Source organism: Nyctereutes procyonoides, unplaced genomic scaffold (genome assembly GCF_905146905.1).
Source record: "Nyctereutes procyonoides isolate TBG_1078 unplaced genomic scaffold, NYPRO_anot_genome, whole genome shotgun sequence".
Lineage (NCBI taxonomy): Eukaryota > Metazoa > Chordata > Mammalia > Carnivora > Canidae > Nyctereutes > Nyctereutes procyonoides.
In genome coordinates this window covers 15778155-15790944 of record NW_026575130.1, presented here as the reverse complement: position 1 = coordinate 15790944, position 12790 = coordinate 15778155, and the positions used below count along the sequence as shown (strand labels likewise).

The following is a 12790-nucleotide window of genomic DNA, read 5'->3' as shown; positions in this document are numbered from 1 at the left end:
CCCAAAGAAATGTCTCTCTTGCAGTAAAGCTTCAAGTACATCATGAGATTCTTGAAGGTAAACAGTGTTGAATACACACCCAGGAAGCATTTTTTGAACAAATTTTGGCAAGCTGGTTGTTACAGTGGGAGGGGTGGTATGAAAGAAGCAGTCTTTTCACTATGAAAGCATTTCATTCTCTTTAAGACACATGAGGTTTTTTTTATCGATTCTTCACAGAGAAGTATCCAGATACTTTACCATCCTAATCTCCTCTTCTGGGTGAAATATAAATCTAAAAATGTCACTGCCTTCTCCCCATAATCCGGCCAGTAGCAAATGTTAAGGTTTACCTAAATACTTAAATAACTCCCACATTTTCAGCTAAATTCTATTCATTTAGCAACTGTAAATGAAAATCAAATTCATTTGGCAGAATTCTGTGTAGTAACAATGGTAAGCAGTAAAATACTTGTTCACATTAGATCATCTGTTGAATTGGAAATATAGGACTGAATTTTAAATTTACTATAGAAATAAACTAAGACATGGTTTCTCCAACTTTTCTGATCATAAAAATTTTGGTGGATACTTCTTATAATCTAGACTTCACTCTAGACTTTCAGGCTCCAGAAGATACTTACTGAGAAGAAGTCAGACATACTGAACTGGGACAAGTGTTTCATCTGTTCTTCAATAAAGATTTGATACTTGGGGTTCTGGGATAACCCATTTTGTGAGATCATGCTGGAAAAATATTTTTCTTCTCTTTCCCTACCTGTCCTTTGCCCAAAGAACATTATGCCAGGTACCATTAAATGCCGAGGAAAAAAAAAGATAACAATTTTCACTGAAGAGTCACACAAAGACAATAGACAATTTTACACAGTGTGTTACATATTAAAATAGAGGTAGTGCAGGGTCCTATGCATCTAGAGAGGAGGGAACACCTTGTCTAAATATGCTTTGGTTGATGCAGAATTTTCAGCCCCATGGCAGGATCCCTGTAAACATGGGGTTCTAGGGCAGTTTGCAAATCAGAGTCTATGCTGTCAGGAGACTGAATAATTGGATATTTAGGCTCCTACTGTTGAAGGATAACTTTGATATTATCTTTGCAGAGAACCCCTTCACTATGTCTTGTATAGCTCCTTCAATGCAGCATCATTCAGTCTGCCCAGGTTTAAACATTTCCAGGGAAGGGGAGGCACCCACATTCTCCTGTAGTTTACTCTCTGTTAAACAGGCTCATTCATTAGAACCTTCTACTTTATGACAAGTAGGAATCTTTCTGATTTAAGCAAAGTCTATTGGAACAACCAACTTAACATTATAGCTACCATGTCAACTTCTGTTCACTTTTTAGGCTTCTGCAATCTTTGTTTAAAACAACTCTCTTCCCTGCTGGATTTCTACTGTCCTATATGTCTTCCAATTTGTCAGTGTTGCCTCTTGAAAATGTGATCACCAGAAATAGGTACAATTCTTTCCCTACTTCTTGCCTCCTGTCACTACACGTGCATTTCTAAAAAAGTGAATTTATCATGAAAGGGCCTCATCAGGGACTTTTCTGGTTAAAATTACCATAAAATATATCAAAAGGGAATATCCATGACACAGAGTAAAAATGGCATTGAAAAGCAGTGTTCAGCCAGACCGTTGACTCAATATGTTAACATTTAACATCACAGTGAAAGCTGGTTATGTAGTCATGATTGCCACCTTTTGTGTGTGTATGTATAAAAAATAAGAACCTAGAAAAACAGTGAGAGAACACAGCAAAGGCTCAATGTTTGTTGAATGAATTATGTGGAAAGCCACATAAGAAGAGAAAAATGGATGTATCTTTACTTTGGGGATCTCAGATTTGTCTAACCCAACGGGTCTCCAGTCTTTTTTTTTTTTTTTTTTTTTTTTCGGGTCACCAGTCTTGAAGAATTGTAGGCACCCAGCCAGGGTGCACCCAAAGGTCCCTGCTTCTTAACAGAGTGTGACAAGGGGGATCCAGTGACTGGGATGTGAAGTGGTCAAGGAAAAGTGTAAGACATTTTAGGAAGGCCATTCCCACTGTCCCTCCTGTGGTGCTGCCTTCATGTCTGGGCCCTGGGTTCTAGGCAGAAAGATGGATGTGTACTAAAGTTTACTACTTCACATGAATGTGGTGGGTGGGAGGAGAAGAAATGTTTCAGGACAAGATCACTCTGGGGGCTTTAGCATCAACATGACACTTTCTGGGTTGATACCAAAGGATACTTCCACTTTGACACTCTACCCTAAGGCATGCCATTGTTGATGGATGTCCCCACCCTTCCACTTTGTTTCCCTCATCATACAAGTTTAGTCTCTGAAGATTTTTCTTTTTCTTAAAAAATTAAATATTTTAAAAGAATAAAAGCAGAGGATTCTTTGGATAAGAAATATTGTTAAGGGTTAGTCAAATCTAGCTTTTACTCCTTCAAAAGCTAGATGACCACTCAGCATCCTTGTAAGAGGGAAGTCATCTTAAGGGTGGGTGAAGAGGGGGACAGGAGGGAAGTCATCTCAAGGGTGGGTGAAGAAGGGGACAGGAGGCAGTTTCTGTGTGTGTGTGTGTGTGTGTGTGTGTGTGTATTTGTGGGTATAGCCAAAGATTCACTGGCATAAACAACTCAAGAATTCAATAGTTTCATTAAAAGTGAAAGAGAAAGCTCTAATAACTGATGATCTGGCAGTGTTATCCCTTCTGGAGAAATAACTTCAGTTCTACGTTGATTTCTTCGATAGACTGAACAATTAGGCAAAAAATATACAGTATTACTTTCCTAATTATTGACCAGAAAGACCAAGCCATACTCACATCAATTGCTTATTTTAATGTCAAATGTTTATTTCTATGCCATAGTTGCCTCAGCACAATTTGTAAAAGAAAGGAATCCCCAAAAATGAATTTTTTTTTTTTTTTTTTTTTGGTCAGGATATTTTCTCCGCAGTTATAAGAATGAAAAGAAACACCTCGGTATCAAGAATTACCATTTCTTCCACACCATTCTAATAAGTTGCATCTAAATATTTTCCTTGGACGTCATTTTTTAAGGATGGAAAAATATTCACAGGAGAAAAAATGTTTGTATTCATGAAAATAAATTTGGGATCGTCTTTGCCAGAGAATATATCTAGAACATCTTTGTTTTGGTACACTATATCACTAATTGCCATATTTTTATTATTTAATATAACAGGCATACTTTATTACATAAAACAAAGTGCACTGAAAATGAACAATGTTAGAAACAAACTGGAATTTGGTGTATCTTAAATCTTCGGGTGATAAGATAATAGCTGAAGGAAGCGCTGGTATACAAATTTCCATATCAATACAAATGCAACTCTCTTCTGGGATGAAAATGCACTTAGTAGCTTAGTTCTTTTTGCTTGAGCAGATAGGGCATCTGATACAACTGAAACAACCTGATAACAATTTTTTTTTTTCAATAAAAAGGAATGCTCTGGTTTCTTAACTGGCTCCCACGTTTGAGGGAGCCAGAAGATGGCATTTGCTCTTTAAATTGATTTCTCTTGTCTGATTTGAGACACAGATCCACCAAGATTCTTACAGCGGAAGTAGGTGCCACACCTCAGATCACCAGGCCCTCAGAGAAGCCTGTGAAATAAGTAAATCTGTGATGCATGGGGTGGGCCCAGCACCTAGAAGACAGCGTGGTGGTTGTGCACAGAAATCCCTTCAGCAGACTCAAGTGAAAGGATGAGAGTTCTTTAAGTTCATGCACATTTTATTGAGTAGTAATATAAAATGCTTTTTCTTTGTCATAGTTACAAGTGCATGCTTTGATTGCCAACATTTCAGAAGTCAAATTACAAAGGCAAGGCTTTAGGCTGTAGTGAATTACTTGGGCACTTATACAATTGTTAAAAAATATGAATGGACTTTTGTTGTTGTTGTTGTTTTCAGAATGAACCAGTTGTAACCCGTAACTGATATACAAAGGGAAAAAAGTGAAAAAAGTACATATTTTGTGGCACATGACAAAACAGAACAAAATAACTAAACCATTATGACATTAACAGTTACCATGCATTTAGAGTTTCACATGTAACTACAAACTTACTTAAAGTTCACAAGGTTTGCTAAACATGCTAACCATCTATATGTGCACTGACAAGCTTATGTTAAAAACTTTTAAGAATACTCTCCCCTTTAGATTTTTTCAAAGCTTTTTTGATTACAAAATTTCAAAGGCATTAAGCATTTTAGAGAATATAAAGTACGCCAGTATACATACATTTCCAGTATATGTCAGACCACTAAGCGCATTACAGTCCCATACAGGCCGATACAGCCATTTTTTTTTTCTTAAAAAACATGCATAGGCAGATTTTTTTTTTTTTTTACAGAATATAGATGCTTTATCACTGTACTTAATATGGTGTCTTGTTCACTATACTTAAAAATGCACCACTCATAAATATTTAATTCAGCAAGCCACAACCAAGACTTGATTTATCAACAAAAAAAAAACCCTAAATACAAACAGCAAAAAAAAGATAGATGTAATTATTCCAGTTTTTTTAAAACTTAAAGAAAAGATATTCATTGCTAAATTAATAAGATAAGTGTTATACGGAAAGAAGGGCATTCAAGCACACTAAAGAAACCTGAGGTAAGCATAATCTGTACAAAATTAAACTGTCCTTTTTGGCATTTTAACAAATTTGCAACATTCTTTTTTTTTTCTTTTTCTGTTTTTTTTTTAAGACTGCCTAATTCATTTTATAGCCATTGTCTGACAAGAGTAGCAAAACATTATCAATAAATAGTCCTTATTTAGTTTGTACATCATTTTGTTAAAAATGTTTGATGTCATCCATTTTTAGTGCTGCGACTGTAAACGTACAATAGAGTAAGAAATTAGACAAAGTTTTCGTGTCCAGTAACATAATAAAAGACCTTTCATTAACCTATCTAGAAGTCCCCAATGCAGTAGGAAAACATGTTCATTCCCCTAACATTGCAGTATATACTAGCATTAGCTTTCTTTTAATTTTTTTTTCCTATAAGCATTTTTAAAAGGCATATCCAAAAGAGGTGTCTAATCACCACCCCCACCAAAATATAGTCTATTATCTCTCTCGCTCTTTTTTAATGATAGTGTAAACTGAATCCAATTCCTGGCCCCCAGAGCAAATAAGCTACCATCAGAGGCAAGAATATCCAACTGCTGATATGCAGCAATCCCCATCATGCCCTGCAGCTCAAAAAAAAAAAAAAAGTGAACAGGAAGTGGTCACTGGATATTGCTGCTATTACTGCCATTGCTGTCCGTGCCGTTAGTCTCTGAGGTGAGAGCCTTGTTGATGGAGTTAAGGTTGGCATCAGAGGGCATGGCATCTCTGCGAGGTGGCATCCTCTCGTTAATTCGGTCTAAGCCCTTGGCCTCCTCGAAGCTAGTGATCTTATGTTGTGGTGAAAATCCTTTGATAGCTAGACAGAAAATCATTAAAAAAAAAAAGAAAGAAAAACTAGGTTAGCCAGAGGAAAAACAAAGGGCATAGCTGTTGCATCAGGTGAGGTTAGAGATTTCGCAGTGAGTGAGGGAATCCTTTAGTAGAGAACAGAATGACGGACCTGAACACAACACAACAGACTCCTTACCATACCCGAAGATAACCAAAAGGTTTGAAAACAGCCAATGTCTCTTGCCAACCAAAATGTCCTCTTCAAGTTGGTAAGATGTCAACATCTCCCTGGTTCTTCATGAGAGTTTAGATCAATGAAATCCAAAGTGGGTATATCAAGAGGAAAGTTGCTACCAGGGACAGGTATCTAGACATAGCATCAGCTGGCCATATCATTAGCATAATTACTGCATCAAACTTCCTAAACTACACACACCATAATATAGCCTCCTTTTTGCTATTCCACTGTGCTAGTAATGGCAAATTCACTAGTCAGGCAAGGTATGCCTTAAAGTGTAGGAGAGAGCTTTAGAGCAGAAGCTAAAAGGAGCTCTAAAAGGAATGAACTTTGTGGGCATTTCCATGCCATCTCAGAATCCCAGAAAGACTTTCTTGGCAAACAACTCAACGGTTGCATAAAGAAAAAAAAAAAAAGAAAGAAATTATAAACTCCTGCTTCGCTAACTCAACTTTGGAAATGTGGAGTGGGTGACAAGGTAAGAGAAATTCAGAAAAATCAAGATCTGATCACTAAGTAGAAAAACGTTGTTTGCCCTTCTGCAGCAAAACAGGCCAAACTGATGTTCATCTGGTATCCATTACTGCCTAAATCAAAGCAAAACTCTTTCTTCGTTGATCGTTACAGATGTAAGTGGTGCTTCAAGAATAAGGGGAAAATGCCTTTCACAACTTTCAGCCAAAATGATAGGATTGGTTTGGGCCCTATTCAGGGAAACCATGGCATTCTCAAGGGGGCATATGGATATTTGATCTTTTTCGTTAACCCTTAGCATGCTGCAGGGATAGAGCAGGCATTTGTGTAAGAAACTTAATGACTTCTTCAGTGGATGCACCAACAAGGGAGCTGAAAACAAAGTACATAATAGGGAACCAATGACAGCAGTTGGCTTTACTTCCTGTGATGTGCAAGCCAGATACTGAAGGGCCAATCCCCAGGGCTGAACTGAGCTGCATCTCCATGGCTGATTAGGGACAATTTCATAGTACCTTTATCCTCCCCACCTTATTTGGGGGCGGGGGAAGGAAAGCAGTATCAAGCTGAAACTTTGTCAGCCAGTTCTACCCAAATGGGTGGTGACTTTCATTAGCATGGATGAGATTCTTAAAAGATCTACACCGTTGCTTCCAAACTCATTAAATGGCGAGACACAGTTTGTTACCCCTCTGCACTGTAAAAGTTAGCAAAATGGTGATTAGTTAGTTGTGAGAGGAAGAAGATGGGGAAATGGGGAAAGACCAAGGCCCAAAGCAAAGCTTCTTAATTCTTCTCTAATTTGGTAATATATTGCAAAATAATAGAGCTGTCTAATGAGCACCCACCCTGAACACTCAATTATTTTGAGGGACAAAATAATGGCAAAGAGTGGTGTTCTATTCTTATTCTAAACCATTGTGAATATCATTTCATCATAATGAATAAATGCAGAAGTTTGTCAACATGATAATTTATGAAGTCATTTTACTCATTTAAATGGTAAAAGAGGCAGCTCTAGGTTTTAAAAGCCAATAGGGTGAGAGCATAGAAATTCAAACTCTAGCTGGAACAATGGATATGTCCCGAATGGGGCTCCATCTCTAATCAATTCGCTAACCCTGGTCTGGAAGAATGTGCTCTGCTGTAGTTGCTGGTCAGACAATGGGTATTAGCAATTTACATTGGTAGTATACTTAACACAACACAGAGTCACAGAAACCACAGAAAACAGCCAAAGTATCAACAAGAATGCACACTGCAGATTAGAATTTGCCAAGAGGAATAGAGAATTCCCACATAAATAGCAGTTTATTCACTGCTATTTAGGAAGCAGTTGTATTTTCTCTTACAGTGCTATCGTTTCCCCTACCGTATCCAAATCATATGCAAATTCAACAGTCTAAAGTGGCACTTTTACATCTTATCGAAGGACCATATGCACACAATTTAGGGAAAAATAAAAAAAAAAGTGATCTTGCAAGAACAAAATACAACTGAAGAATTTTGTTTTAAAGGGGAATTTCAAATTATTCTTTTTAAAATTTCCAGAGGGCATGTTATGGATAATATTAAAAACTATTTTGATAGGCAGTCCTCTCATAACTATATATTGTTCAAGCACTTGATTCTAAAGTAATTTCTAGAGGGTCAATGCTCTTTTCCTTGAGCAGTGCTAGGGCACAGTGGATGAGGTCGAGTTCTTGATTCCGCCTATAGCACCTAGCACAGTGCCTGATGCAAAGCAGACACTCTGTGAACCATCAATCAGGTGAGGACTGGATATTCACTGTTCTTGTAATGGCCACTGTCACAGCCACTGGGTATTTCTGAACTCTTTATATTATCTTGCTGGTGCTAACTGTCCTACAAATACCAGTAGATTAAAATTTGTAAGACTAGCGTAACTGTTTATCTCATACACAGCTGTCCTCATATTAGAATATTTTTTAGAGACATAAATTAATGTTGAACTACAACAAAGCACTATTCAAATGAACGCTTTTTTTTTTTGCTAGAAACTTCTGAAGACTATAATTAATAAAGCTATTTTTCTTCTCTTCTCTTCAGTGCTGACTGAAAATGATTTGAGGGAGGGACATGGTTCAGCTCAAAGAATATTACTTTACGTGATATTTGTCAAAACAGCTGCCATTACCCCCACCCCACATCGTTCAAGATATGTAATCCTTTGGTTTTCTGTGACTATCCTAGGTTCGCTGTGTACAAAGTCAAACATAGCTTTAAGGGAAAAAAAAATACAAACAAACAAACCATAAAAGGACATTTTCCCCTTTAAAGCAAGAACATTTTGGTTAATACTGAGCCACAACTGTTAGCCCAACACCCACACACTCTGTACAAGCTACAGCAAAAATAAATAAATAAATAAATAAATAAATAAATAAATAAATAAATAAATAAATAAAAAATATGAATACACCCAGCAGAGCCCTTATCTGTTGCAGGTACAACAGAAAGGGGACTGGCCAATTTACCTTCATCAGCCTCAATAGCCTCAACAGTAGCTGAAGAGAAGAAAGGGGGTGCAAAATGAATGAGAAAAATGAGCAGAGGATTTTTAACTCTAAGAACAAATCAGTGACGATCAAGGGAGCTCAGAGAATTAATGTTCCTTTAAGTGCTGGATTCTGGCACAGACAACAAAACAGAAATGGTAAAAGGCAACAAAGGGGGAAAAAAAAACAACAAAAATGAGAAGTTTATTTCATGAGCTGGACACACCTGAGTGAACTAGTTTTTGTTCATGACAGAAATGACAAAATGGTCAACTCTTTATGAAAACAGGAGAGTTTTCTTTTATTTTGATTGAATCAATGAGAATAGGTCCATCTAAAATAAAATGTATACCTGATACAGACAAGATAATACAACCACCACTATGTTTGGCGATTGCTGATTTTAAAATGCCAGACAAAATGGCAAGAACTTGAGGCAGTGGTGTAATGTCAATGGGATAATTCACACTGTTAAATATTAAATAGTGTGATTCCTAGTGCAGTGGAAAAGTGGAGTGTGTGTATTTGTGTTCAAGTCCAGAGGAAGAATAAAATCAATGTGTCTGAGTTGATAGTGCATGTAACTCTTTAAAGACAAACACAAAGCTTGTCTGGAGTGGTGAGGGACAAGCAGAAAAGATGGGCAATTGCATGTATAGTCTGGACTTCCTTTGCCAAGCAACCCAATTTAAAGTCAGTTCTCCTTACTGGAACATCATCTGTGGAAAGGAAATTCTTGAAATGCTATAATCAAGTGGTAACATGTCAGTTGCAGTGATAATTCTATCAGCATTTTAAAGAAGAGGCAGTCTAAATATTGAAACCTCAGCATATTTCAGAGGCATCACTTTAAAAGCCCATTGCTTTCTCAGCAAATTTTATAATAAAGTTAGGGTCTATAGTCTCAGTAATACAGGTGTACAAGTCTTTCCATGTTATTAAGGCTAGCTGATATTTCCCTAATTAAGGCCTAAAATGTAAAACTTCTCTGTAACTCCAAAATGTTTAATACTAAAATTCTACCCCTTGACTCTAATTTGCATATTTCTTATAATTTAAGGTTTTAAAACTAGAGCAACTGCCAAATGTGCACTATAATTTCCTTACAGTGCATTCTAAATTCCTTATGATAAAAATGTAAAATGTTTACTACCGTGGAGAAAAGCTCAACAGTAAAGTTCAAGCAGTTTCTTCCTTTTGACAATTTGAAATCCAGACAGTGGATTTTGAAATTGTTTTAATGTATGTGGTTTAAAATATATCCTGAGTTTTCAAGTTCCAACCCTTACATCTGTAACGCGTGTATGCATTTATGTGTGTGAGAGTTCAACAGAATAACACAAAGCAATGGATTTAACATAAAATAACACAAAAGGAAACGAATAACCTAAGTTAAGATACAGGTGAAAATTTAGAAACAAAACAAGGAATTTCAAGAACTGAAATAACTTAAGTTCAAAAGTAAAGCAACAATCTGGAACCACACCAGCACCAATGAGTCAGAAATATACACTGCCCATTATTAAATTTATCCTTCCAAAGCAAATGTGGCCCATAGTTTCTGATAATACACTCACTCTCACTGTACCTTAAAATGCTTATCAGAAACTATGCAGATTGCAGTCAATTAGGTAGTTGTGCATTTTCTGCATATAAATGATCCATTTATGTTAATTTTTTTAGAGAGCATGTTTATTTTGGTGGGGGAAATTTTGTTTTTTGAGATTGTTAAATTAATTTTTAGCTATAAATTCAAGAAGAAATTTACCTCTATGTATATTCCTATCATCATTTACAAATTTGTGTCTTTTTGTGGAAGCCAGAGACATTAACTTGGGGATAAATTCATAGGAAAATTATAGTGACGTTGAGCATGATTCTCTACATAGGTGTGTATAAATCATGTAACCATAAGAATATTAGAATCTTCTAAGACTGAGGGATAGAGAAGGAAAAAAGAACACAAAAAAAGATTCAGGGAAAGATATGGGAAAATAAGCAAGAGGCTGTGATTAGTTTTCAAAATGTTATAGAGGATTTTTGTTTTCTTGATTTTTATCCATTGATTTAGTTAAAGTCTAATCTAATAGCAAATTTTCATAATGTATTATTAAAATTGGTCTCTAATTAATGATAGTATTAGTTAAAATAGCAAGATAAAATCAAGTGCTAGATAGCCAGATGTTGCCAGTGGCCTCTCTACAGATACAGAAACTTCCATCATCACAAAAAATTCTAATAGATAGCACCTGTCCAGAAAGCTACACATTTTAATTAAAAAAAAAATCTTTAACGGAAATGTTTTCATTCTTTTTCAAAAATGAAATGGTTCTACTCAGTCTTTTATTTTCTGGATGGAGGAATCAGAGAAAAGACACATAGGACTCCCAATTTCTATTCAAGTAGATCATGAAGTCACTCTTTTTACGCTCTCCATTCTCCACTAAAATCTAGACTTAACGGAAGCATATTTCCGCGTGTGTTTATTTTTTCAATCAAGTAGATAACCAGAACATTGAGCAAAAATGTAATTAAAAAGTCATTTTTAGCAACAGAATGGCTCCAAGCTGTTAAAGCTATCATGGGTATGTCCATCCTAGGTGAGTTATCTCATGGCCAGGCCTGAGTAGGCAGTTAATGGGGGGAGATTGGCAGGGTGGGCAGTGGGTGGAGACTGCAGTCCAGTGAAGAGGGCATATTTTGTCGAACTGATGTGGGGTTTCAGCCCTGCTTCCTACTGAGCAGAGCAGAAGACCAAGGCCAAGCTTACATGGATGAATAAATCAGTGCCCTACAGCCACCTGGGCCTGAGCTGCCCCCCCCCCCCCCCGGCACACAATCATATCCCCAGGTCTGCTTACCGCTCTGCAGTGTCTGCTTCCCTCCAGAAAGTACTCCGCTGGGGAGCATACCCGTGGGGGTCAAGCCTTTCAGTGTCAGCACACTCTCACTCTCTTCTCTGGAAAGGCACAAGGGAAGGGATGACAGTGGCTTTTAGGTTCTTTCCAAAAAAGGGGAAAAATGTGTATCAGAACTCACATTTACCTCTGTTGAGGCTCTCTGGATTTTATTTTACTTAAAACGTAATGTGCTCTTATACGTTCATAGAAAACTAGTATGTCGATGAATAGCTGCCATGACTGTGTCCACTGACACACTTGTGCAGGGTCAGCCTCTTTTGAGTCCCGAAGATACAGAAAACAATTCACATTTTGTAAGGCGGCATTGCCATACAGAGCCTTTGGTGGGCATCCTCTGTGACACCGATAAATATGTTAAAAATGAGCCCTGGAGAGTGCTGATGTAAGTTTTCCAGCCAAGGCACAGTAGAAATGAGTGGAACTTATTTATTTCTCTTGTGAGAGAAAACCAAAGAGTATGTATGAGAGATGTAAAAAAAAAAAAAAAAGAAAGAAAGAAAGAAAAGAAAACTGCATGGTTTATGGATTAGGGAGCTAGAAGTTACATTGGGGGGGGCCTCTTAAGTAATTTTGACATCACATGATAAGAAGACAAATGATGACAACCAGCCAGGAAAGCAAATAGTCACATTTCCCATCTTTTCTTTTCAGCAGTGCTTCCCCCCACTGATTTGCTAAAATCACATTATTGTATTACTCATTGTGACAATTGTTTTACAGACTCATGTAAATCATCATTTCAATGACATTTATTAGTTACAGCACTATTAATCACTTTGATTTATTAATAAATAATAATGATTAAATAACCATGAAGTAGGAATAAGCTCATCTCTTTCCACATGGCAGACACTGTAATTCTACGTAACCAGAAAAAATGTTTATCATACATATATATCACATTTACAATATGTAGAACTACCAAAGCCAGGTTTTTATGAAGATATCTAACATGACCCAAACAGAACTCTTAAACTATCCCCCCAAAACCCAGCTACTTCCACAATCTTTCTTCAACTTCATCTTTTAAACTTTTTTTTAAAATATTTTTTTAATTTATTTATAAAAGTCACAGAGAGAGAGAGAGAGAGAGAGAGAGAGAGGCAGAGACACAGGCAGAGGGAGGAGCAGGCTCCATGCACCGGGAGCCCGACGTGGGATTCGATCCCGGGTCTCCAGGATCGCGCCCTGGGCCAAAGGCAGGC

The 12790-nt window shown here is 37.0% G+C and overlaps 1 protein-coding gene across 2 annotated transcripts in view; it reads right to left on the bottom strand.

Annotated features, from left to right (window-relative positions):
* Positions 1-2811: 2811 nt before the first annotated feature.
* Positions 2812-12790, bottom strand: part of PPP3CA (protein phosphatase 3 catalytic subunit alpha) — a 307959-nt gene continuing 297980 nt past the window's right edge. The window contains exons 12-14 of one of the 2 annotated variants that reach the window (XM_055342492.1): positions 11526-11623; positions 8644-8673; positions 2812-5458 (exon numbers count right to left, since the gene is read on the bottom strand). In XM_055342492.1, the coding sequence (XP_055198467.1) occupies positions 5262-5458; positions 8644-8673; positions 11526-11623 (325 nt within the window). In that variant the 3' untranslated portion in view covers positions 2812-5261. The remainder of the gene's footprint in view (positions 5459-8643; positions 8674-11525; positions 11624-12790) is intronic. The other variant, XM_055342493.1, reaches the window with a different exon arrangement.